Source organism: Phalacrocorax aristotelis, chromosome 7 (genome assembly GCF_949628215.1).
Source record: "Phalacrocorax aristotelis chromosome 7, bGulAri2.1, whole genome shotgun sequence".
NCBI classification, from domain to species: Eukaryota; Metazoa; Chordata; class Aves; order Suliformes; family Phalacrocoracidae; genus Phalacrocorax; species Phalacrocorax aristotelis.
Window position 1 is genome coordinate 30,761,438 of NC_134282.1, and position 25,166 is coordinate 30,786,603.

The 25,166-nt window shown below is 59.6% G+C and overlaps 3 protein-coding genes across 18 annotated transcripts in view; 2 read left to right on the plus strand and 1 right to left on the minus strand.

Annotated features, from left to right (window-relative positions):
* Nucleotides 1–8,356: 8,356 nt before the first annotated feature.
* On the plus strand, nucleotides 8,357–12,915 carry MAB21L4 (mab-21 like 4). Its single transcript, XM_075099679.1, is given in 6 exon segments — nucleotides 8,357–8,799; nucleotides 9,905–10,127; nucleotides 10,955–11,108; nucleotides 12,224–12,580; nucleotides 12,822–12,872; nucleotides 12,874–12,915. Coding segments are annotated over 6 exon segments (1,248 nt in total). The 5' UTR covers nucleotides 8,357–8,378.
* Nucleotides 12,916–12,995: 80 nt separating this feature from the next.
* AGXT (alanine--glyoxylate aminotransferase) lies at nucleotides 12,996–17,251 on the minus strand. 2 transcript variants are annotated; one of them, XM_075099678.1, is made up of 11 exons: nucleotides 16,953–17,251; nucleotides 16,634–16,826; nucleotides 16,237–16,301; nucleotides 16,058–16,158; nucleotides 15,741–15,811; nucleotides 15,328–15,412; nucleotides 14,956–15,051; nucleotides 14,638–14,707; nucleotides 14,445–14,540; nucleotides 14,119–14,244; nucleotides 12,996–13,679 (listed from the first exon to the last, which is right to left on the minus strand). In XM_075099678.1, the coding sequence occupies exons 1-11, from the start codon at nucleotides 17,205–17,207 to the stop codon at nucleotides 13,572–13,574; spliced, it is 1,266 nt and encodes a 421-aa protein (XP_074955779.1). In that variant the 5' UTR covers nucleotides 17,208–17,251; the 3' UTR covers nucleotides 12,996–13,571. The 2 variants fall into 2 exon arrangements, with proteins under 2 accessions (XP_074955779.1, XP_074955778.1); XM_075099677.1 differs by having other exon boundaries at nucleotides 14,119–14,247.
* Nucleotides 17,252–19,792: 2,541 nt separating this feature from the next.
* Nucleotides 19,793–25,166, plus strand: part of KIF1A (kinesin family member 1A) — a 42,470-nt gene continuing 37,096 nt past the window's right edge. For 10 of the 15 annotated variants that reach the window (XM_075099685.1, XM_075099687.1, XM_075099680.1 and 7 more), the window contains exon 1: nucleotides 19,793–19,977. The gene's annotated coding sequence lies outside the window, so the exon portion shown is untranslated. Of the gene's footprint in view, nucleotides 19,978–22,886; nucleotides 23,023–25,166 lie in introns of those variants that run through there. The other 5 variants (XM_075099691.1, XM_075099693.1, XM_075099694.1 and 2 more) reach the window with 3 other exon arrangements.

The following is a 25,166-nucleotide window of genomic DNA, read 5'->3' on the forward strand; positions in this document are numbered from 1 at the left end:
ATTCCACACCCCCGCTGTACAAATATCCTCTGCTGTAACGATTGCGAGGTATGTTTGAAAAGGGGCCAAGGAACAAATTATGTAAAGAGCAAAGCGGAGGAGCAACAACAGCAGGACTGGGTTAGGACCAGCTGTGGACACCGCTATGGAAAGTCTGCCTCACCAGGGCCCCAGCTCTGCCATCGGTGTGAGGGTGCTCCCAAAATCCTCGCCCACGTCCTGCTGGCCTCCCCGAGAGGCAGCAGTACTGGCACAGGGATCATTGCCTTTCTGTAGAGTGGGAGAAACTGAGGTGTGGGGTGGAGGGCCAAGAGCAGGGCTGGGCACAGGGAGGGATCTTGTGGGCAGCAGGGATGGAGCACCCAGGGCAAAGCTGCAGGGCTCCGAAACACCCTTGGGGCAGCACGGCACTGCTGGCCCCCAGCAGCGCCAGAACCCGCTCCCCATTGGAGTGGCCCTGAAGCTGGACCCCAAGATCCACCCAACTCTTTAAGATGCCAGGGCAACTTGGCCAGCACCAATGCTCCAGGACCAAACGTCCCATGGGCAGCTGGCCCCTGCTGAGCCCTGCTGCCGAACACTGAGAGGTGTCCCTGTCTCTTTAAAAATCTCCTGGAAGAAAATGTTAAAAGGAAAAGAGAAAAAAAAAAAAGGCAAAATCCAAAATAAATAAACGGCCACATCCGGATTTCTCCCCCGAGACACTAATAAAGGCTTTATGAGTTTGATATGAATTACCCTCCCTGGCCATTTACAGCTGATCTTCTGGAAGGCATTAGGCTGCTTGCCCCTTCCCTGGCCCAGGGGAAGCCATGCAGGAGGGACAGGGCGGGGGTACTGCCACCCTCTCCACGCAGCCCATTCACAGTTCCTGGGCTGCCAGCTGAGACTCGTCTCTTTTGGGGAGCGGCCAAGGGAGGTCTTCTGGCTGTCGCCATCCACCACCTCACAGCAGGAGGTGGGTGCAGCCCGCCACGCTCCCATGGCGGGGCTTGTGCCCACCTTGTGCCACGTGCTCCTAAAAGTACTGTTTCCCAGCCCTGCCGTGCCATGCCAGACACCTCTGCAAGTTCAGCTGCCAAGGGACACGGGGACATGGTGGCACCAACCTGCCCCCGCTGCTGCGAGCATCCCCACAGGGGCCATCCCAAGTTTCTGGTGGCGGGTTTTCCCTCCAGAGACAGGCAAGGCAGGCAAGAGGGAACAGCCCTGCCAGCAGCCATCCTGAGCGTGAGGGAAGGATTTTCTTCCAGGCAGGCTTCGCACAGGAAAGCACCACGATGCTCCCCCTGTGTCGTCCCAGTCCAGCTCCCCAGGATGTTAAATTGAAAGCAGCAAACCGAGCAGGGAAAACAGCTGTGGGCCACGGCCAGCAGCCATTTCCTCTGGGCCAGGAGCTAGAGCCGGTGCAAAGCTGGGCTCTGTGCTGGGAAGGCTGGGAGGACCGTGGAGGAAAGCAGCCCTTTCCCTGCACCATCTGGCCAAGCTCTGGCCATTGCCACCAACTCTCTCTCAAGGAATAAATGCCCCTTTCCCCCACCCACAGTTGCGTTCAGGGTGTCTGGCTTCTTGGTGACCACCAAAACAGGGCCAGGAACCCCCTCACCCACCCCAGGGTGGGTAGGTTCGGTGGCACTTTCACTCTGGGGTGGGAATTGTGCAGGTCCCAGGGGCATCCCAGATGCTCATTGAGGCTTCCCCTGCCCTTCCTGGCACCCATGACTGGCAATACTCCTCAGTGAAACACCTTGGCATAGGTCCCAGCAGCATTTGGACCTGGTGCTCCCTCCCAGCCTCTGCAAGCACCTGGTGAGCAGCTTGAGGAGGCTGGTGAGCACCGGATGAACTGCGGGACAAGCTTGCCCAGTGCAAAGCTGCGCCGGATGGAGAGGCTGATGCCACCTCCGGGAGAGAGGGATGGAGTCAGAGGTCCTTCAGCTGCCACCAAGCCTATCTCTCCCTAGCATCACAGCACTGTGGTTGCCCCAGATCCCCAAACCGGGGACAGTTGCCCCCCCAGTTCCTCCCCGCTGCCACCCACTGCCTCCCACAAAAGGCAGGCCTGGAAAACTACTGGGAAAGAGCACAAAGCCCTTTACCCCCCCAAGCCAGGCCCCGCATGTTTGGGGGGGGTGTCTTGCGGAAAGGAGCTGGGGAGCTATTAACGATCCAGAAAGCGTTCAGCACGGATGCTTTCAGGCGGAGGGGCCTGCAGGTCAGCACATGGTTTGGATTTGGCTCTCCCCCTCCCTTCCAGCTAATTAGGCCGAGTGCAGAGAGTGTTCCCCATGGATGCCGAACATGTGCGCAGCACAAGCATCACCTCCCATGGTGGGGGGAACTGGCCCCAGGAGCCCCCTCCCCAGGGCGGGTGAGGCAGCTAGGTAACTCAGGGAGGTGTGCGGCTGTTTGGAGGGGAGCCGAGGTTTTAATGAAGGGGTTTGAACTTGTTATCTGGCCTGGGTTCAAAGAATGCAAGAACACGAATCACGCGCATAAATGCGGGTGGTGGGAAGGGGCTGGAAGTTGGCCAGGAGGATGGAGGTTACTGCAACACACGCCTCCTGCTCCTGCTGCACTGCCTGAGCCCACAGCAGTGCCTGCCTCTGCCCTTCAGCTCTACAGGGCCATGGGAACGGGGGGACCCCTTCCCCTCTCCCACCTCTTCACCTCCCTCGCCACCTTGGGACCCCCCAAACTGCATGGCTGAGGCATCTGGTGGCTGCAGGTCAGCTGTGCTAAGGCAGCAGTGTCATCACTTGGTGGCAATCATCTTGGCCCAGCCAGGGGAGACCTACGTGAGCAGAAAAAAACGGGGATGGGGGTCTCCAGGTGCTGCCATTTCCCTGCCTCCCTGGGAGCTCAGGGCTTCTCAGTGGTGCCAGGGGCACACAGTGCCACCAGGATGCAGGAGCACTGTGGTTGTGCTGATGACTAGTGACATCACTGCAAATGGGGATGTGGGACCCTTTAGATGGACACAAATCTCATTCCCTGGGGGAAACCCTGGCCCAAGGCTCTCACTCCATACCTGCAAAGCCAAGCTTTTGAAATGCTGAGGACGCTGCTGGCTCTGGAGGGATGGAGATGTCACCAGGGAGTACCCCTGCCACCCCACAGCACCAGGGACCACCCTGCCACTCCCCACACCAGTCCCTGGTCCCACCACACAGCTCAGGGGAGGACAGGGATGCAGTGCTTCATCCAAGGATTTCTCCAGCTCCTGGCGTGGTCCCAGTGCAGGGGACAGTGGCGAAACCAGGATGCGAGGCTGAAATTAATGCCTGGCAAAATCCCATTCCCAGCTGGGGTTCCCAGCAGCAGGTGGCTCGAGTTGATGCAAGTGAAAGCCACCTGCTGCCATGGTACCTAAACCACATTAATGAAGACCTCAAACCTGCCACAAACCTGTGCTGGCAAGTCCGGCAGCCTGCAGGGCCAGGGGCAGCCATGAGCACCTCCAGCATCACAGCCTGACATCGGAAAGCAACACCAGATTTCCCAATCCAGCTGAAAGCTCCTTGGATGTTTTGCTGCTTTGATTATTTGACAGATGATGTTTTTTAAATTATTCTTGTATAAATATTTATGCATTTTTACAAGAACCATGCTTTGAGCAAAAGGCCACAGCAGAGGAAGGGCCAGAGGGGAGGGGGCTGGACGCTGGATTGCTCCATCCCTGCTTCGCAGGTCAGCTGGTGGTTGAGAGCAACCAGCGGGGGATGCAGGGCTGCACCCATGCCTGGGGACCCGGGGTGATGCACACTGGGTGCTGACAGCCTGCCCAAATGAATGGTGGCTGGTTGGTGTGATCCTGCCCCTTCCCCTCACTCCTCCGGCCTCCCTCTCCCCAGGGAGCAGAGTCCAGCCAAACACCAGACCGACTGGGGACCAAACCACCTCCTGCGGGACGCAGATTGCCGGCCGCTGCTGGGAGCCCTGTGCAGCCCCACATATGTCCCCTCATCTCCGGCCTCATGCCTGCCCCCCTTGCCTGGGCAGGTCTGAAAAATGCCTCCCGCAGCCACCCGGAGCTGAGAAAGCCCCTTCACTGCCCCACCACCTGGCAGCAAGGCGTACGTGGCTGCTGGCGGGATGGAGACCACTCCTCTGTTTCTTCTCCCACCCTGGGTACAGCTCCTCCATCCCCCACTCCCACTCCAGCATGGCACCCTGGCCCAGCCCCTGCACCCCAGGCCAGGTCAGGGAGGAGGTGGTGGGTGCCAGGAACCCCTGCAGGTCTTCTGGAGAGAGAAATGGATGGGCTGGGGGGGGGCTCTAGAGGCCACTGCAGCCCCCACATCTGCGTCCAAAGCCCCAGGACTGGTGCTGCAGGGACAGCAGCTGCAAAAAAGCCCCTCGCTGTTGTGGGGACCCTCGCTGCCAGCCCCATCCCGCTTCCCAGGACTGTTGCTGTGGTTTTGGGGAATGATGAGGGTGAGCTCCCCCCCCCCTCCCCCACCCACAGATGGGATCCACAACCCAGCCTCAGTTTTCCGCCGAGCTCAGCAGAATTTCACCCAGAAGGTCAGTGACCAGAGAAAGGGACGATCCATCATTAAATAAATTGTTTTCATTTCCCAGGATAAAGGGGAGGAAAAGCAGGGGGTGTGTTGGAACAGGACTGTAAAAAAAAAAAAAAAGAGCACAAGGCAGGAAAACCACCCCCTGTGCTCCCTGCTGTTTGCAGCCTCGGCTCCTTCCTCACGCTCTTACAGGGCTTTTACAGCCAAATCTCTTAATGTGATTATAATAATTATTTATTTCCTAGCAATTTTTTCTTTTTAATAAACAGCCTCTTTTGAAATGTCACTGGGGGAAGCCAGGACTCCAGCTGAGCCCTGGCCCGGAGGAAGGAGCAGGGGCCGGGGGAGCGTGCAAATGCGCGCGGTGTGTGTAGGCAAGCACGTGCATGCGGGAGCGTGCGGGTGCCGGTGGGGGCACCCGGGGCGGGGTGTGACTCCACTGGAGCATTTGAGCACACCCGGGGCTGTGAAAACACAGTGGTTCCCTAGGGACAAGCAGACAGGGGGGCTCCTATCCATGTCTCAGTCCTGGTGCCCCATTGAACCCTGCCTTATATCCCTGCTCTCCTGCTCCTCTGTGTGGTCGTCCCCCCCTCCCCAGCCCCAGGGCTGGGCTCTAAAATCTGTTGAAAAGAGACCCTTTTTGCCAAAATAAACAGCCTGTCATGTTAAATTACTCTCCCTTCCTCTCTACCTCCCCTGCCTGAATCTCCCCTCCCCATCCCAGCCTTTTTACTGGGGGCCGTGCCACTCTGGGCGAACTCCCGACTCCTGCAGGAGGCTAGTGGGGTGTGGGGGTGCTGGCACTGAGGCCAGTGCAGAGCTGGGGCACTGGGGCAGAGCATCACCTACCTCCTGCATCCCAGTCTCCCTGTCCCCTGCTAGCTCCTCCACCCACCAGCTCAAACCCCTGATGTCTTTCTGCTGGATGGCAATGGCATCTTGCAGGGTCCAGGGCTCAGCAGTGATGCTGCACACAGGGGGGTGAGCTGGCTAAGGGATGCTGGGGGCTTGTTGCAGCCCCTTGCCCACCCCTGCCATGTTCAGTGCTTCCATGCCACCAGTTTTTTTTCTCTCTGTCACTAGCCCTTCCTCTTATTTTTGGGTTGTTTTCTCTCTCCCATTTCTAACGGAGTGAAAATTCATAGATTCATAAAATGCCGAGATGGAAAAGATGGAAAACCAGTGATTAGCTCATTCAGCCCAGCCCCTCTGCCAGTGCCAGGCCATTCCCCACCAGCCTTCTGGTGGCTCGTCCAGACTGAGCACTGTGAGCTCCAGCCATGTCTTCCACAGCCTAATTCACCTTCTTGCTAGGAATTTTTTCCCCATGTCTTGCTTCCAATGTGCTACGTTTGAATCTATTGCTGGTGCTGCCTTGAACACCCAGCCCTGCACTGTGCCTGGCCATGCCGCTTGCCCCCATACATAGCACAGTCCCAGGCAGGGCTCAGCCCTCCGGTGTTTTGTTGCTTCCGTGGCATGGGATGAAGCTTCTGCTGATGCCCCACCACTCTGACCTGCACCATCTCCTCCCCAGGCTGGCTCTTCTCCCTCCTGCTGGGTGGCATCTGCCTTGGCCTCCTGCAGTGCCTGCCTCAGGCTCTCCCAGAGCAGCAGGGAGGGACGCCAGCAGGCATGGGGTGGCCTCACACAGCCCCCATGTGCAGGTCACAGTGCCGGGCAACCTCCATCTAGCAGGCAAAGTGCAGGTAGAGGCCAGACCTGCCATGCTGAGCTACCTGCTTGGCCTTGGTGGTCGTCCCCATGCTTTGAGGGGGACTCCCCCCTCTGCACCCCAGCACCCTTCTGCTGAGCTGCCCCCCAGCCCAGGGCATCAGGCAGCATCTGGCAGCACCTCCAGGTGCTCCCACTTGTCCAGGCTGGCCAGCTGTGTCGCCAGCTGTGCCATCAGCCATCACCACTCCCTGGCCTTCCTTTTCCTGCTGCGCCTGCAGCAGGGCCACTGCCTCTGCTGCCTGTGCCTGGCAGCGGCACAGTAGCTGCTCCTCCAGGGCCTGCTCCCAGCCCCTTGACTGCAGGGGAGAGGAGGTGGAAGGGGAAGGGGAAGTAGAAAGGAAAAGGGAAGGGAGAAAGGGGAAGGAGGAAGAAGAAAAGAGGAAGGAGGATGAGGAAAGGGGAAGGGGAAAAGAAGAAGGAAGATGGAGAAAGGGGAAGGCCCCAGCCTCTGGGAAGGGGCAGAAGGCAGCGTTTTGCCGCACCCACTTCTCAACAGTGGCACCTGGAGGTCTGCAAAGTGCCAGTGCCAAAGGCAGCGAGGAGCTGAGGTGGGTCATGTCGCACTCGGTCCTCCTGGCACCGGAGCTCTGGCAGCGACGGGAGCAGGATGCCAGGGTCACGCTGCGGGGTCAGACAGCACTGTGCCAAGGAGGGCATGGTTTCCCCACCAGCACCAAGCTGTCTGGGGGGACTGCCTCATCTCACCACCCTGATAAGCTTACCTTCCTATAGTACCGCTCCTGCACCACAGTTCAGTTCAGTTCAGTTCATGGGTGACCCCGTGGCCTCCTCCAGCATCACTGCCAGGTGCTAATTATAGCCATTATACAGAAAGGCTGTGCGGAAACCACAGCCAGTCTCTGTTCTGCTGTGGCTGGGGCTGTCCTAACGCAGGGCAGCCCAGGGGCTAAGCCTGTCCCAGGAAGCTCTTGGGAGGCAGAAGACGACCAAGACCTGCTCAGGTCAGAGCAAGGACCCAAAACACAGTCCTTGCCTCAGCAACACCTGCTGCTCCTGGCAGAGTGGAGCCCAGCTGGGGACTGCCACCTCTGGCACCACAGCCTGCTCCCATCCTGCTGCCTGCCGGTTTTGGGGCCGAAAGCGCCGGTTTGCCCGTCCCCGCCGTGGCGACGCTCCATGTGGCCCAGCCCCGCCGCCACGGCGACCGCACCGCCGCGCTTCGGGCGTGGCTCGGATGCCGTTGCCGGGGTAACGGAGGGGCCCACGTCAGGGGCGGGGCCTATCTGAGTGGGGACGGGGCCTAACTGGTGGGCGGGCTCACGCGTGGGGCCGTGGTGGGCCCGCGGTCTCCCCCACATGGCGGTGGGGTAGTGCGGGCTTCGGCAGGAGCTTGGCCTAGGGAATCTGCTCAGCCAAGGGGCTTTGGGAGTTTCCCATAGTGGGTGAGCCTGGGCCTGAGCGAGCTGTGGGCCAGGTACAGGACTGGGTCCAGGGGGCTCTGCCCAACCGAGGGGCGCTGGGGGCTGCCCGCATCTGGCGAGCTTGAGCCTGATGGAGCTGCAGGCTGGGCCTGGGGCTGGGCCTGTAGGGCTGCACTGAGCACCTGCATGGTGGGTGGGGGGTCCCGCAGCCCTTCCACAGCCACTGCAGCACAGCCGGGCTCCAGCATAAGCCTGCTCCCAGCTCCCGTGAGCACAACGCAAGTTCAGAGCAGACCCGCCCCAGCAGCCCCAGGCAGCTAGGCCTGCAGAGCTGAGCTGGGCCAGGGTGGGAGGGAGGTGGTTTGCCTTCATCTGGCACTGGCTATGAGGAGATGCTGCTGGCCTGCAGCTCCAGTGCTGGGAGAGGCGTGGGAGACCACAGCATCATTCTGGTGTGACCTGCTGGCTGAGCATCCCTTGTCATCCTGCTGGAGTGCTGGGGGACCTACGGTGTGACTCGGTCCCCTGCCCTGGGTCTGCCCAAGTAGACACCGTGTGCCCAGCAGCATTCCCTGGTGCTCACCCCAGCAGTGGTTCTTGCCAATGCCCAGCCGTGGCTTCCCTCTGCCTGCCCTGTGCCAGCTCCCAGCCCTACCCTCCCTGCCCACATATTTTTTACTCCTGCTCAGAGCAGTTTTGGGATGGCAGCAGAGCTGCCATAGCAGCCAGCATGTCCCACTGGCACAGCTACCTTGGGGTGATTGTGTCCTGCGAGAGGCAGTGGCTGGAGCATTTCCAGCAGGCTGAGGACATTCTGCTGACCCTGCTGGAAGATGTCCACACCAGGGAGCCCTGCTCCTTTGAGGATGCTGTCACTCTGGAGGTCCCCCTGCGGATTGATGGCGATGCCCTGCGGGTGCTGTCATGCTGGCCTGAGGACGCCCCAGCTGGGCACTGTCTGGGGCTGGGCACCTGCTGTCTGGAAGTGCCCTCTCCATGGACTGACTTGGAGGACTGGACCAGTGCCATGGGTGTGATGGAGCGGGGAGGTGGTGCGGCGTGCCTGGTTCCAGGCAAAGTCCTCCAGCACCTGAAAAAGCTCCTTGTTTCAGCCATCGTGCACTGCCAACGCTGCTTCCTCCTTCAGCCAGGTGTGTACGCTGGTGTGGTGCTTCCCAGGCTGGGAGCTGCCTCCAGCATAGCTAGGGAGCCCAGCTCAGCGGTGGTCCCTGCACAAACAGGCTGGGGCATAAGTCCCCAGGTGTGTGGCCCGCCCAAAGCCTGCATGAGCATGCGAGTGCCTTGCTGTGTGCTGGGACAGGCTTTGCCTTCAGCTAAGGAAGGGGAGATGCAAACTACTCCTTGCCATCCCATGGCAGCAGAGTCATCCTTGGGCATTTCCACCCTTGGCTGATGGCACCCTCCTTGGTAGGTGGCACCTTCACACAGGATTCACCCACCCCTGCCATTAGTTCCCAGGGAAGTTTTGCTGAGGGACTTGGTATGCTTGGCTCACCCTAGCCTCATTCCCCCCATCTCTCCTGGCCTCTGAGTGCCCCTTGCTCCCTGGAGGAGGCTTTTTAGAGGGTAAGCTGGAAGTGTATCAGGGCTGGACTGGGACCTTGGGGCATGGGTCTGACCCTGTGCACGTAGGGGCCCCAGCTGGGAGCAGCGTCCACGGGAAGGTCAGAGTGAGGAAATGACCCTGGGAATGCCCTGAGGGGTTCCATCAGCTTCTTCACGCATTTCCATCTCCAAAGGTTCTTCTTGAAGTAAATCTCAGCCCTGATGTAAAGGTGATGTGAGAGGACCAGCAGGTCTGAAAGCCTCCTAGCCCAACCCCAGCAAGCCCACCATTCCCTCCTTCCTCCTCAGCCAAGCCTGAGCCTTTTATCTTCCTCTGCCCCCACAACCTGAGACCTTTCCTGGTCCATTTTTCTTGGACCACATTGTTTTTCTTGGCACTGTTCAGCTACCCAGCAGCATGGCCCCGTTCAGCCATTTGGGGCTTCCTGCTGTGCCCACCCCCACTGGCCTGGCCCTGAGCCCTGCTGGAGCAATGCTCATTCCCGAAAACCACCCCAGTGGGATGTGGAGAATGGCTTTCGCCAGCGAACCTCAGCCAAACCGCAGCATTGGAAAGGGATGAGTCGTGTGGGGTGGGACTTGCCCAAGGGTGTTGCGGCACATACCCAGTTCAGCTTGCGGGACTGGCTGCAGTAACCTCCTAACTGCAACCAAACCCTCCGCGTCTAGGTGACCTTGGTGCCGAAAATCTGCGGGAAGATGCTATGGAGATCTCCCTGCTGATCTGTGGTGGCTGGAAGACCATCTGCTTTGACATCATCCCTGTGGTGAGGAGGCAGCAGGATCCGCTCCAGTTCAAGGGGGGTCAGAGCGATAGGGGCTTCCCTAAAGGCAGCCTCTGTACGGCCACAGAAGAGGCCCACTTTATCCCTGCCTCTCCCCACTGCTGGAGGTGAGTGGCTTGACTGCGTCCACAGTGGGGTGACCCTGCCTCAGGGATCCCACCTGGCTGGCAGCACTGCTGGGTGTAGGCAAAAAGGGGATGGGAAGGTCGAGGGACATGTCCACAGGGAGTGAAGTCACCCCCTTGTGATGCCCAAATCTACTGCCCTGCGTTGGGGGAAAACCTCAGCCAAATTTAAGGCAACTCAAGGAAAGCAGGGCGGATGCAACTGAAGGAGCCCCCTCCAAATTTTTTGCAGGAGCTGAACCCCGGCCTCATGGAGGGTGGCATCTCTCAGATCCCTGCTTGGGCTTCGGGAGCGTGGGCATCTGGCAGCAGCAGGGTGATGAGGTACCTCCCAGGGCAGGCTGAGGGTGAGAGGAGGCCAGGGAGACACATCTTACGTGCCAGCAAACCTACCCAGCCCCAAGGAGGGGCCAAGCATCCGGCTGGACCAGCCCAGGTTTATTTTGGGCACAATGTGGTCCAGCCGGATGCTTGGCCCCTCCGTGGGGTCCAATCCAGCCACCCCTCTGGGGCAGCCTGCAGCTCTCCCAGCTGCATGTAGGGGAGCACAACCCCGCTTTGCCTCCTTGTCCCTCCTGGGAAGGCAGGAGCTGCTCAGCAGCATCCCTGTCATGCTACAAATCTCCCTGGTCCCTCTTCACCAGAGGTGGGTGTGGGTGATGGATCCAGGATGCTATGTGCCTGGGGTGATGTGGATGGCTGGGGGGGTGTGGAATCCATGTGCTGGATCACTGCAGATATCCTCTCCTCAACTGGGAGGATGCAGGTCTCCATCGTCCCTCTGACCAGACCCAATTTTCTCTCACCAGTTCCTCTACTCACCTCCCCATCCTGAAACTGCTCCAAGCAGTGGACACACTGAATGGAACCTGTCTGGACAGCCTTTGCCTTCTCGACCACATCCACAGCCAGGACTGGGGAGAGGAGGGTGGGAAAGGTGGTCTCACCTTCAACCACCTGAAGGTAGTTAGGTTCTGCTGGTAGGACCATGGCTCTCTGGGCAGCCAGAGCCAAGGCTGCTCCCCTGCACACTACTGTGGCTGAGTTGCTGATGGAGGAAGAACCAAAGCAACAAACCCAAGTGCCTGCAGCACTTTGGGATGTACCAGCCCATGGCTGTGTCCAGAAAGGATGCACACTGCTGGCCATGGTTAGAGGGTTTTGATCCTTCTTCCTTGCAAATTGCAGGCACTTGCTGGATTGAACCAGCAACCTCCACCCTGAAACACCCTGAGCTCTGTGGTGATGTGCCAGGCATCCCGTGGCACAGGCTGCCTGTGCCTGCAGGGGCCATGCTGGGGATTGCGTTGGTGTGCCCGCCATGCCAGAGGTTGTCCTGTGCCCTGGCATGCCGGGAGGTGCCCATGCAGGGCTGAGGGTGGTGTTTCCTCTGACAAAACCCTCTTTCCCCACCCAACCTGTTTTGGCACTCTGGACCCATGCCAGCTGGTGAAGCTGATCGGGAAAGGAGCCATGCTGGCGACAGCACCTGTTGGCACAATCCAGGTGTGTCCTGCCTTGTAGCAGCTCCCCGGGCCAGGGTGGGGAAGGAGGCAAAGTCATCTTCTGCTGAGAGAATGGTTCCAGCTTCAAGTAACCCAAACCCTGTGGGTTTTGCTTTATGTTGCATTCTTTGATGATTAATTTTTTCAGTTTTGTTTGTTTGTTTGTTTTAAATAAAGAGCACAGTATGCATCTGTACTTCAGAAAAGCATTTTCTGCTCCAGCCCACTGCATGTGTTGCCCATTTCGCCATGTCACCAAAAGGCATCAGAGCCACGCTCTTTGCCTTGGAGCTGAGATGAGGGGTTTCAGTGGAGTGAAGTAAAGGGTCACTGAGAGAGGGGCTTTTAGTGGAGTGAAGCAAAGGTTCAAAACTAAGGGGTGGTGGGGCATCAGCTGCACCTGCAGCAGCTGAAGCAGCAGCTCTGAGAGCCTGTGCAGCCCTAGGCTGCTGAAGATGTGATGTCCATGTTGAGGGCTCAGCCCCACAGGTGGTTGCACAGTGACCTGCAGGGTGTGAAGGCACAGCCTTTGTGGGGAGTGTCAGTCCAACACTCTTCTCTCCCTCCCCACAGATGGTGCTGCTGTGGAGCACAGAGATCTTCCCATCCCCAGAGGACTGGCAGGACCTGGAGGACTCTGTTTGCAGGCTCTTGGTGATCCTTCTCCGCTGCCTGGCCACCCAGCACCTGCCCCACTTCCTGCGCCCAGAGGAGAACCTATTCCAAGGAGAGCCCTCAGCCCTCACCTCCCTCTACTGTAAGGTGGAGAGCTTCGCCTGGGACCCCTGATGCTTCCTCCACTTCCGTTTTGGCCTCCCTGCATGCACTGACAGCTGGCAGGAAGACCCTGGCACCTGAGCCCTCCTGCAGCTCCCCACCGAGGACAGGTCCTACTGGAACACAGCCTACTTTGACATCCTACTCAGCCAGGTAACAGGGGCCCAAGACCCTGGGCTGGTCTCACAAGGCAGCTTCAGAAACCACCTGGGCTGGGCAGCTTAGGATGCACTGGAATTTGCCCCCCAGAGCCCTCTGGCCTCTGACAGCCTGATGGCAGAGATGTGCTGCCCAGTCCTGCTGTGGAGGCTGAGGGAGGCTGTCAGTGCTGGGGTGCGGAGCTCAAGCAGAGCGGGGAGCCCTCTCCCCTCACTCCCCACCTGCCTCTGCTTAGTTCCAGGTGTACCAGATCCAGGATGGTGCACACCACTCAGCAATGTCCCAAGCTCCTCTCCAAGATCCAGCAAGAAATCCCCCAGCAGAGCTGAGTGGAACCCTGCTTCTACCCCATCTGGGTGTCTTGAAACTCAGGGGGGTGCAAGGCAAGCTACAGGGCCAGGGAGCAGCATGCTGCCATGTCGCTTTATTGAGGAAAGGTGGTACTGGGGAGTGAGCACGCATCTGCTGCAGCTGGGTGGGGATGCATAGCCTCTCAGCTCCCCTGGTAAAGCTGGGTGCCAGGGCAGGTGTTTCATCCCAGGGCACCTAATCTGGGGTGGCCAGATGGTATCCTGTGCTGCTGAGCTGTGGTGCAGGGACAGCTGAGGGTGAGAGTGGTGGGAGGGGAAGGGACCTGTGGTTGGATCCTTCATCCAACCCTCATGTCAGGCTGTGGTGGGCTGCCATGCCCTGGGGCTAGGGGAAGGGGAGGAGCTGGGGGGCCAGACCATCAGGGTGAGGAGTGACCCTGTGAGGGGGACTGGGAGAAGGGGTTTTGAGCCACGTCCCATATTTGCTGAGCTGCAGCCCTCACCTCCATGTCCCCTGCTCTTCCAGCTTCTTCTCACTCTGGCCTGGGTTGCTGGGTGTTGCAGTGCTTCCTGCCTGGGGAGGCAGCAGAGCCCCTCTGCCTGCCAGCTGCTTGCAGCCAGGCATGGGGGTGAGTGCCACACCCCCTTGTCTGGACCCCCTTTTGCAGGGGTGTTCACAGTCTGCTGCGGCGGCAGTGCCTAAGGGCCTCTTGCAGGGCATGCAGTACACGGTCCACGTTGCCACTGGTCGAGTTGCAGCCCATGAGGCCGATTCGCAGGACCTAGGAGGAGAAGCATGAGCATGGCCCTGCAGCACCCACCTTTGTGGCCATGCCCTGGCGCCATCTCCCTGTGAGCAGAGCAGCTGGTGGCAGAGCGCAGGCTCCCACGCAGAGCAGGGAGTACGTGAAGAGCAGCCATGCGCACATCCAGGCATGAGTGCATGTGCACAACTCCCTGCTTCGTCCTATATAACACGTGTTTCCTTGAAAGATGTATCACCCTGCTAATTTTATGTGCACAGTTATTCAATTACGCACAGAAATTTTGTGTGGTTAGGAGCTGCTAAGCATTGCTGCATAGGTGATAGGATGCATCCAGCTGTATGTTTGCTGTTTGCAGCCAGAAAGCACCAGTTAATCAGACATGCTACTGACGGATGCGGCTGAAGCCAGGTTCAGTGCCTGGCTGTGGGCAGTGGGAGGGGAGGATGCTGCCCACCTTGCCCACCGAGGGGCCCAGGCCCCCAGCAATCTCAATGGCGTGCTTGTCCATGAGAAAGGCTGTGATCTCCTTCCAGTCATAGCCCTCAGGCACCCTGAGAGTGGTAATGGTGGGAAGTCTCGCCTTCTGGGGAAAAGAGAAACTGGGTTAAATCTGCAGCTTCTGGCCATGGCCCTATCCCCTGATGAGCCTGCCAGGAGAGAGCATCACTGCAGGGGAGTTTCTTCTCCAGCATCAAAAGCTGCCCAGGCAGGCCTCCAGCTGCACAGGCCATGTTCTCACAATGCCCCTGCACCATGGTGGTGGGCTTGCCCTACACCCACCTCCTCCTTCACGAAGAGCTCAAGCCCCAGGTTGCACAGCCCCTGACACAGCTGGGTGCAGTTGGCCCGGTGGCGCTCCCATGAGCTCTCCAGACCCTGTGGGCAGAGAGGAAGGAGAAGGCCCTGGCACCCACCACTCCCCCAAACCCCATCAGCACTGCTGCTGCCCCCTTGTCTGCCCAGCACTGCTCACCAGCTCTGCCAGCATGGCCAATCCTTCCCGCAGGCTGAAGAAGCTGTTGATCGGTGCCGTGTGATGGTACCTGCAAAACCAAAGGGGCAGCTAGGTGTGGGGGAACTGGGGTGTGGGGGAACTGGGGTGTGGCATCCTCCTTCCTCTGCATCCAGTGCAGAGGGGATGCAAATACCCCAGGGCCACTTCGCAACCAGCAGACAGGGTGATGGGGAGGCAGGGCCTGAGTTCTGCAGGGCAGGCAGCAGCCCTCAAGTCAGGATGAAGGCTGTGGGTGGGAAGGCTGCTGCTGTCTGTCCTGGGGCAGCCTGCCCTCACCTTCGTGGCTCCCCGTCACAGCCCCAGTAGTTTGCCAGCCAGCCCATGTCCAGATAGAAGGATGTGGGCTTCATCTTCCTCCTCAGCATCTTCTCCCTGGTGAAGCAGAATGCTGGCGAGGAGCTGGACCTTGACCCCACAGCCTCTGGGGTGGGATCAGTCCTGCGGGAGGCCCCCTCACCCATAGTGAGCACAGAGGTTGGCTCTAGCACCCATTGCTGCCCAGAGATGGGCCAGGCTCTGACCCCTCAGAGCTGCTGCTGGGCATGTTCTCCAGAGCGGGGCTGGAGCGGATGGCTGGCAAAGCGTGGGGGTGACAGCCTCCCCCGAGCCCCACTGCCTTTCCCCTCTGTGTGACAGGGTTGCCCTTACCTGGCTCGCTCACTGAATGAGATGGGGGCGCTGCCAGGGGGAGCGTTGAGGACTTTCTGAGACCCTGAGTATAGGACGTCGATCTCTGCCCAAGAGGGGAGGCAGCATATTAGGGTCTGGGGGCTCCCAGCAGGAACATGCTGAGCCATCCCAACCTGGTTGCAAGTGGTGGGTGGGAAGCACAGGGTGGCATGCACTGCAGGTCCTGCTTGTGTTTGTCTTGCCTTCAGGGACACCCTGGCACTTCCGATGGTCCCCCGAGGGGAACAGGTTCTGTGGCTGCAGCAGGACTAGTTTCTAGTGCTGCTAGCCTGAAATGTGAGCGGTGGGGCTGATCCCACTGCCTTCCCTCCCTGGCCCAGATGTGAATCCCCTTGTCCCCTGGGTGCTCGTGATGGCACTGTGGCTCTTACCCTGTTGGTCCATGAAGATGGGGGCTCCCCCGAGTGATGCCACTGCATCCACGAGCAGTAGGCAGCCATGCCTGTGGGAGGACAGAGTTCAGCCCGGTGTCCCTGCCACCTCCTCCTGCCACCTCTTCTTGCCACCCCTCTGCCTGCTGCAGCCCTGACATCCTGGTCCGCCCAAGACCGTGCGTCTCACTGGCACCAACCACTCCCAGCACAACAGAGCCAGAGGAGAGCTTGGGCATGTAAATCCCCATGCCCCAATCCCTGATGGTGACTTTGGGGTGCTACCAGCCCCCCATGGGTGCCCTTCGTGCACTGACCGGTGGCACAGCTCGCCCAGCCCCTCCAGTGGCTGCAGCACCCCCGTGGAGGACTCGCCATGGGTGATGAAAAGGACCGAGGGCTTGTGCTTTCCCAGGCCCTGCATGAAACAGAGGGGAAAGTGGCTGCCTCCGAGGCTGACTCGCACCCGCCACCCCACACCGTTGCTGGCACTCACCTCCTCGATGTCCCACAGAGCAAAGTACTCGCCCGGGGGCTTCAGCAGCTCATGGACATTGGCTCCTGGGAGGGATTTGGGCAGAGGGAGAGTGAGGTTTGGGCATGAATCCCACTGGGCAGCCGCTTGCTCCTTGACGGAATCGGTCATGCATGAACCAGGAGCGCAGCTGCCCACCAGGGTCTGGCCTCATGTGGATTTGCCCAGTGGAAAAGCCACTGTAAGCGGAGGGACATCATCCTGGAAAAAACCTGAAGCACTCTCCAGCTGCGGAAGCCGTGTCACTGGCCACTGCCACCAGGGTGGGGACAGCAAGCCAGGGGTCACCTGCTGGCATCCCACCCACAAGCCCAGTACCCTGAGCCCTGCCAGTGCTGTCTGGCTCTCCCCAGCGTACCCAACCTCCTGGCAATGTCAGCAGCGCGTTGTCCCCAGATGCCGTTGACAGCCACCAGTGCGGTGTCACCATGCTCCAGGAGGTTGAGGAGGGCAGCCTCCATGGCACAGTGGCCGGTGCCGCTTATGGCCAGGGTCAGCCGGTTCTGCGTCTGGAATGCGTACTGGATGCCTGCCTTGATCTCATCCATCACCTGTGGTGACAGGGGACCAACTGGTACCTCCATTGCTCCCCTCACCCTGGCAGAGCTGTCCTAGCCCCCGCGTGAGGGGTGAGGGAGAAGTGGGGAGGGGAGGAAGGCTGGGCTGGAGCAGCTCACCTGCAGCACCTCGGGGTGCATGTGGCCCAGGAGCTGCTGGCTGCCTGCAGCCAGGATACGGCGGGGCACATTGCTGGGCCCCGGCCCAAGTAGCAGCCTCTCTGGCACGGCCAGCGGCCGTAGCAGCCCCTGGGGTGGGGGGATGCGGAGCAGGCTAGTGGCCATGGTGCGCCTTGCCATCCCCAGGAGCTGCGCTCGGAGGAGAGGAGCAGTGGAGGCTGCCTGTGCAGCACCCAGCACCACAGCGCAGTACATCCCGTGCCAGCAGTGTCTGGTGTCCCTGTGGACCCTGACCCTGGGGTTTGGTGCTCCTCCCACCAGCCTGGACTCTGCCCCTGGCCTCCTTCTTGTCCGGTTAATGTGCCACCAGCAGAGTCACCGTGGCCTCAGACTCCTCATTTTGGGGGGTCCCCCTTTGCTAGTGCTGGGGTGGAGGGTTGCTCCTCAGGCATGCCAGCCTTTGAGACTGGCAAGCACCCATGCAGACCCTGTCCCCATGTCTCCCAGGACACCATAGTTGATGGTTCCCAACACTATCCTGGCAGGTGAGATCCCTGCTCCTGGGCAAGTAGGACCTGTGCCATGGGATCGTTGCACTGGGACTTGGCACGGCACAGCGCCATAGTCATGACTCCTCCAGCACCACTCAGCTCTCTTGGTCAGGTCTCCTTGACCAAGGACCTGCCTTGCAGAAGGACTCCTGGCCAAGTGACAGCTGCCCTGGAGGAAGGTGGCCATTGGGATGGTCTGCACAAAGGCAGAGCTATGGGGTGGGACACGGTCACAGTCCCTGCCTCAGTGAGCTGTGCTCTGTGAGTCAGCGTCGCTCATGGGCATCACAGTGTGTCGTGATGGTGTCACAGGCCACGTATGCCTGTTCAATATGCTGTGCCAGTCACCTGCTATATGTGCCCACAGTCCATTGTATCAAGCCTATCCTCTGACACATTCTCTGCCATCCATACGCTGGAACACAAATGGGCTGCCTGTTGCTGGCTCCTGGCTGATCCAGGAGCAGGTCCCTGGCCAGAGGAGCCACTCAGTGAGCAAAGGTTTGGGCTAGGGGTGATTGATATGGGGTGGAAAGTCCCACCCTAGCAGACCTGGCACTGGTAGCTGGTGCCAAAGACATTTGGGGCAGGTGCATGGGCCTGGCATGGTGCCAGGTGAAAGCCCCTCTGCCTGGGCAGCTGGATGCTCATCTCCAAGAGGAGCTGGGAGCCAGTGTGCTGAAGCTGCATGGATGTCAGAAAGCACAGTTGGCCTGGAGACTGCTGTCCAGCGCTCATAGAATCATTAAGGTTGGAAAAGACCTCTAAGATCATCAAGTCCAACCATCAACCTAACACTATGCCTCCTAAACCATGTCCTGAAGTGCCACGTCTACACGGTTTTTCAATATACCCAGGGATGGTGACTCCACCACCTCTCTGGGCAGCCTGTTCCAATGCCTGACCACTCTTTCAATAAAGATATTTTTCCTAATATCCAATCTAAACCTCCCCTGATACAACCTGAGGCCATTTCCTCTCGTCCTATCACTAGCAACTAGGGAGAAGAGACCAACACCCACCTTGCTACTACCTCCTTTCAGGTAGTTGCAGAGTGATAAGGTTTCCCCTCGGCCTCCTCTTCTCCAGGCTAAGGTGTTTAGCCTTAGCTGGGTGTGTCCCAGCTCCCTCAAACTCTCCTCATAAGACTTGTTCTCCAGATCCTTCACCAGCTTTGTTGCCCTTCTCTGGACACGCTCCAGCAACTTGATGTTCTTCTTGTAGTGAGGGGCCCAAAACTGCACACAATATTCAAGGTGGGGCCTCACCAGTGCCAAGTGCAGGGGCACTATCACTTCCCTACTCCTGCTGGCCACACTATTCCTGATACAAGCCAGGATTCTGTTGGTGGCCAAGGCGACCACCTGAGCACACTGCTGGCTCACATTCAGTAGACTGCCAACCAGTACCCCCGTGTCCTTCTCTGCCAGGCAGCTTTCCAGCCACTCTTCCCCAAGCCTGTAGCATTGCATGCATCTACTGGAGTGTGTACCAGAAACTCTGGTGTCCTGGGAGGTCCCGAGCCAGCCCTTCATCCTGTGCCCCAGCCATGTCCTCCTCTGGCTGAGGAGACTCCCTGCCACTGAGATTGCTGCCAGATGCTCGCAGCATCACCGGAATGGTCACTCCCTAAAACACTTGTAGGAGAGACCCTCCGGAGACCCACCCTGCTGTAGCAGGTTGGTGGATGAAGACCTCACTGCTGCCTGTCCTCCAGGGAGTCTTGGAGAAAGGCTGGGGTAGGAAGGGGTCCCCCGAGGCGCGGGAGAGGGAGGCTGGGCGGCGGGGTAGGGAGGGGACGCACCGCATCGCAGTGGGTGCAGAGGGTCGAGGGAGGATGAGCCGCTGGAAACAGCTGGCGGCAAAGGCCTAATCTTTCTGCGCTGGGTCTAAATTCCCCAGCGCAGATGGACAGGGAGCCGGCCTGGGGGCTGCGGGACAGGGGGTCAGCAGGCCGCGGGGATGAAGAGGCTCGTCACCGGAGGTGGATGCTGGCAACCGGGGCCGGGGAGGGTGCCGGGGCCGGCGGGAAGCAGCGGAGGAGGCGGCTCTCCCGGCGTTACCGCGCCCGGGGAACCAGCGATGGGGATGCGGGGGACAGTTGCCGGGCGACGGTTGCCGGGTGACGCGGGGGGCCCCGCCCCTCCCCGCGCCTTTGCGGCGGTTCCGCAGCGCGGGGCGGGGGTGGGGGGGATGCGCTGACGTCACCGATCCATCCCCAGCTCGCGCCCTCCCTGTTCCCCCCTTTCTCTTCCCCGCCGTTCATCCCGCGCGGCGGCGGCCAACCAGCGCGCGGGCCGGCGCGGGGCGGGGCGGGCGGGGACCGCAGGGGCGGGCTGCCGCCACCGGCGCCGCATCGCACCGCGCGATCGGCCTCATGCCGGCGCCCCCCGCCCGCGGCTGAGCGCTGCGCCCCACCGAAAGGGGCAGGGGCACGGGCACGGGCACGGGCACAGACACAGGCACAGGCACAGGTAGGGGCGGGCGGCACCGTGCGGGATGCAGCAGCCCCGCCGCGCCCGGTGGCGGTGACGCCCCTCTCGGTCCCGGCGGGGACGAGGCGTGGCGGGGCGAGCGGGAGGCGCCCTCCTGGGGGCCCGGCGGGATCGGGGGGCTGTGGCCGGCGGCCATTTTGCGGGGCCCCCGAGGCGCGGGGGAGGGAGGCTGGAGCTCCACGGATGCCTGCGGGTCCCCGGTGCGGTGGGCGGTGGGCGCCGCCCTGGCTTCCAGAAGGATCCCGCCAGGGGCGGCCTTACCAGGGATGGAACGACGCCTCTGCGGCCCCGGCACCAGCCTGGGGTGGGGAGGGGAGGCTGCCATACCCGCAGTCCGTGGGAGGGGGGACACGGACCCCTTTTCACCCCTCGAGCAGCCCCTGTTCTCCCCTCCGGGGCAGGTGGCTGCGGCCATGAAGCTGAGCCATCTTGCACCATCATCATTATGCTTCAGAGTCAACGGCAGCGCTGGAGGGAGCAGTAGGTGCCCGGGCTGGGGCTTTTGCCTGGGGCAGGAGGCTGGCAAAGTCCATGTAAAGATGAGTCTCCTGCTTGCCCCACAAGGACGAGCTGCTGCTGCTGACTTTGTGCTTGGGGGGAGCTGGGCAAGGGCCGCCATGTCACTGCGGGCCAGCGCTGATGGCTTCTGGCTTGAGCAGGGGGTGGTCCCTGGTGGAGGGGCTGGTGCAGAGCCCTGTGCTTGGCCACCTGGGCTCCCAGGGAACAGCCCTGCACCTGCCACATTGTCTTCCTCATCTGCCTCTTCCTCCTCATGCCCCATGGGGCAGCGTTCCCTCCCCTTCACCCTGCAGTTCCCCTGTGTGCTGTGGTCTTCTGGCTGCTGAGATCCCACATCTCGACTGCAGGACTCGGGGAGAACAAGGAACCAGTTGAGCATCTCCCTTGACAACCCACAGCCATCCTTCCACGCCCCAGTGCCTGGAGCAGCCCTTTGGCAGGTGGCCTCAGTGGCATGGGGTACAGCCAGGGGTGTGGTGGGCTCTGCCATCCCCACATGCTGCCGCTGACCTCCATTTTGACTGGGAGGTGGCAACTGGTGCTGGCACAGATGCTGCCACCCCCCCCCTCCTTCCTCCCTGCGTGTGGCCAGAGCTGCAGCCCCCAAACCCCGGGAGGGTGTCCAGACCTGGTGTTTCCACCCCCACCCCAGCTGTCCACCCCCTCTCTGTGTCCAGCCATGCTGGTAACTTGCCAGAGCTCATTGCCTTTTCCAGGCAGCTTTTCTCTACTGTGGGTTTTATTGTGTGGAAGAAAGGATGGAGAGAATGGGTGATGGACTGTGAGGTGACTCTGCAGCAGGAATAGGGAGTTGGCCAGCAGTGAGCAAACCCCGTCATCTGCAACCTTAAATTAACTACCTGCAAATTTAATCCGCATTGAAATTCTCAGGGAGCTGCAAACACTGCCCAAAGCCGTGTCCCCCATTAGGGTGGGCTGGAGGTAAAGATGCACAGGGCAGGGTGCCCATGATGGCGCCTGGGAAGCAGGAGGCTGTATTTCAGCGGGGGGGGGGGGCACCTGCCCTGGGCTGTCCTCTGAGCTACTTCCCTGCCTGCAGGTGCTGCTCTGGGGAAAACTGCACTGTCACGGCTCCTTGCCCTGCTTGGGGTGGGAGGTGAGTGGGGAGCAGCCAGCAGGCTCAGCTGGCAAGCGCTGATGGTGCTGTGTTGTCTGGACCAGTTGCCCCCAGGGTCCCCCACTGCCCTTGTTGTCCCCAGAGGGAGGGCAGGGTCCCACAGTCCCAGATAGAGCTGGGGGGCCCCAATGAGGGATGCAGGGGAAGGGCTCATTAAAACAAAGCCCATCAGTGGCTGAGAGCACCGTTGCTCAGGAGGCACAGCCAGACAGGGCGTCCACCCTTGCCACCGAGGTGACGTGGGGATGCACGCAGACAAAAGGAGAAACTCATCTTGATTTCCCTTGGCGCAGGCGGCTCTTCATTTGCCAAAGCTGTGCCAACCACCATTAGCATCACTCAAACACCAATGACCTGCAGCACCCAGGGGACAGGCAGCACAGCACATCCTTGCAGCATCCTTAAGGGAAGAGCTTGCTGCAGGTGGTACTTGGGGATAACGCTCCCTGTCCCACTGGTCCCCTCTCAGCAGTGGCAGGAGGGCTGCTAGTTGATAGCCCTCGGATTTAAGAGAGCTCTTGTTAGCTAATCTCTGCCTAATTAATCTTAGCTGATCCAGTTAATCATTGCTCTCTAGGCCTTTTGCTCATCACCGAGGGCTGAGGGCTGGCAGGTGTATCGGTGAGGATTGGCAGAGCACAGCAGGCTGCACAGGATGTTGGGGAAGAGATGCCCTGCAGAGTTGGGGGTCAGGTCCAGATATGCCCCTCACACCATGGCCTCAGGAACTCTGCTGTCCTTATCTGCCATCTCCCTGGTGTGTGGGGTGGCCCTGGGAGGAGGTGGGGAGGGAGAGGGGAGTGGGGAGTGAGGCTGTGGTGCTGGCCTGCTCCCAGTGAAAGGCTGATAGTGGCTATTGAATTTCTCTTGATGGCAGGTTAAGCAATCGGTGGCTGACTGTCCCCAGGCAGAGAGAGCTGGACAGGCTCAAGCTGCCTGCCTGCCCTGGGGGAGGCTGCCTGCCCCAGCCTGCCTGCTGCAGTGTGTCCCCTCTGTGGGATGCTGAGCACCTGTGGCCAGTGATGCTGGTGCTGGCCGTGGCTGGTGGTGCTGCAGGCTGCTGTTAGGTGGGCTGCAGGCTGAATTCCTCCCTGTGGCCAAGCTGGGAAAATAAGAGTTGGGGGAGGGAGAGGAGGCTCGGGAAAGAGGTGGGCAGGGGGTTGTCGGTGCTCCCCAAGGGGGCATGGCACCACCTGGGGTCCTTGCACTGCTGTGGCAGAGATGGGACTAGAGAACTGCAGAGAAGCAGGAGGGAAGCGGCACATTGCTGACTGCGGAAGCTGAAGGAAATGAAGAAAATGGAGCTGAGCGGGTGGCTCTGCAGCAGGGAATACCGGCAGGGAAAGGAGCCTGTGCTGCTGGGTGAGGTGAGGCAGATGGCTTACTGGGAATATGCTGGGATGTGGGCATTGGGATGGCAGGGAGAGAGGAAGGGTTCTGCTGGTGAGGAGGAGGCTTCTCACGGCCAACAAAGGTGGGCTGGAGGGGTACTGCTGTGGGGTTGAGTGGGCACTCCTGGCACAGGAGGGTGAGCAGTCACCAGTGGTGATTTGCACGCAGCAAGAGGAGGTGCTTGGAAAAGTGGGACAAAAGAGAAACCAGAGCTTCTTCATGGGAAGTGATAGGGCTGGAGGGGACTGTGAAGGGAACGGCACAGGGGCAGGAGGGAATGAGGGCAGGGTCTGAAGGTGCCCATGTCAGGCAGTGGTTGGTCCTGGGGCTGGTGGAACTACTGGTGGGTGTGCTGTTATGGTGCCAGTGGCTCTTGCTGAGCGCTGTGCCGGAAGGTGGGAGCCCGGGGACCTGACCCACCTCTTCGAAGCCCTGGGAGCTGGAAAGACTGAAAACTGTGGGGAAGAAAGCTGTCCTGGCTGTAGAGGAGGAGAGGGAAGCATTTGACACAGGCAGTTGACGGGTGCTACGTGGGGTTTAGCCCAGCAACAGATCCATTGTCCCTGAATGCCAATGGTGCAACGGGGTGGAGCAGCTCAAGCCAAAGGCTTCGTGAGGATGCATCCCTTCCACCCAGAAATATATCATATAATTTCATGGGAAAATCAACTTTGTCAAGGAGTCCTGTTTAATTTTTCCTTTCTCCCCTCTCTGAGAAAGCAGCGGAGTGGGGAAGGCAGAGGCTGGTTGGTATGCAGCAGCCCACTTGCTGTTTCAGGGACTCGGTGGTGTTAAATGGCTGCTTAAAATAATCCACGCTCAAGAAAGCCTGAGACCAAATGCTTGAACTCTGGAGCTGGTGGGTTTTAAGAGTGTGATTGCTGGCTAAGCACAGTGGGAGCTCCGGAGCCATCCCAGCGGGGGCGGTGAGAGGAGGGTTTGGGAACTCTAACCAGAGAAGATTTGTCCTCCGCCGGCTGTTAGGGATGCAGACTTGCTTTTAAAACAGGCAAAGCATTTTTGAAAGACAGCGCCAAGTTAATAATACTTTCTGGCTGCAGATTTTTCCACAGCACTGTGAATATACCTGCCTTTGGGTAAAGCATATGTTGTTTTTCCTCCAACCCCCTTTGGAAATGAAACCTCAGTTAGTTTTAAAGCTATCCCCTTCTCTTGAGACACTTTCTATTCTGTGGATTTATTTTTTCCTTCTTACCCCCTTCCCCCCCCCCCTTCCTTTTTCACAAATTCAGCTGCATTTTTTTTTTTCATTTCCACCATGGGAAAACCCATCTTGTGTTGAGGACCCATCCTTACTGCTCCACTTCCTTCAGGTCACAGTCTGCGTAACCAGAGCTGTGCCATTGCTTACTCCTGATCTGCTTCATCCCAGAGCGAGCATCCCACTGGCAAATACCAGGCTCAGAAAGCCCCAGAGCATTTGCAAACTCCTTACAGGAGTCCCACAGGCAGGAGTCCCATGGGCAGGGATGCTGGAGGAGCCGGTGCCTGCCTGTGCTGTGGGGTGCTGGAGCTCCTCTTTTGCTGGCAGGCTCAGCATGGGGATTCAGGAAGCAGGAGACAGGCAGGAGAGGGGATGAGTGTTAGAAGGCAGGAATGGATTTTTTTCAGGGCTGATCCCAAAGGAGGTCAAGGGAAGGACCCCATCATCCTTTTCTGACCAATGCTAGTGAGGCTTGACTGGGGCTCAGGGAAGGTGGGACTGGTTGCAGAGAGCCCGGACGCCAGTGCTGGGATGAGCATCTGCTCTGGGAGATGTGAGAGAGCTGTTGGTTTCGTCTTGTGAGATTTATGATTAATATCTTATTAGCAAAAGGAGTGGAAAAATGATTGTGAGCTGGAAGCTTCAGCTCAGTGCAGTCACCACTGGCTTGCTGGCTGGTGCTGCTCCTGCTGACACCATGCTTTTGCTTGTGCTGGGAGCTGAATGAGAGGCAAATACCAGCAGTTGTGTTCAACAGCCACCTCTTTTCTTGACACGAATGCCATCGTTTTTCTCCCTGCCTCCACCAGGTCCTGCTGCCCAGTCCTTGCTCTGCTAGGGCTGGAGCGGAGGCAGGAGGCTCAGATAATGGGCAAGGGGTTGTGGACTTGCTTG

Coding starts and splice junctions, on each gene's coding strand:
- AGXT (XM_075099677.1), bottom strand. CDS start 17,207: ATGTACTGCGCTGTGGTGCTGGGTGCTGCACAGGCAGCCTCCACTGCT. Junction 15,812..16,057: donor CTGGGCGAGCTGTGCCACCG/GTCAGTGCACGA, acceptor GTCCTCCCACAG/GCATGGCTGCCTACTGCTCG. Junction 14,708..14,955: donor TGTGACGGGGAGCCACGAAG/GTGAGGGCAGGC, acceptor TTGGTTTTGCAG/GTACCATCACACGGCACCGA.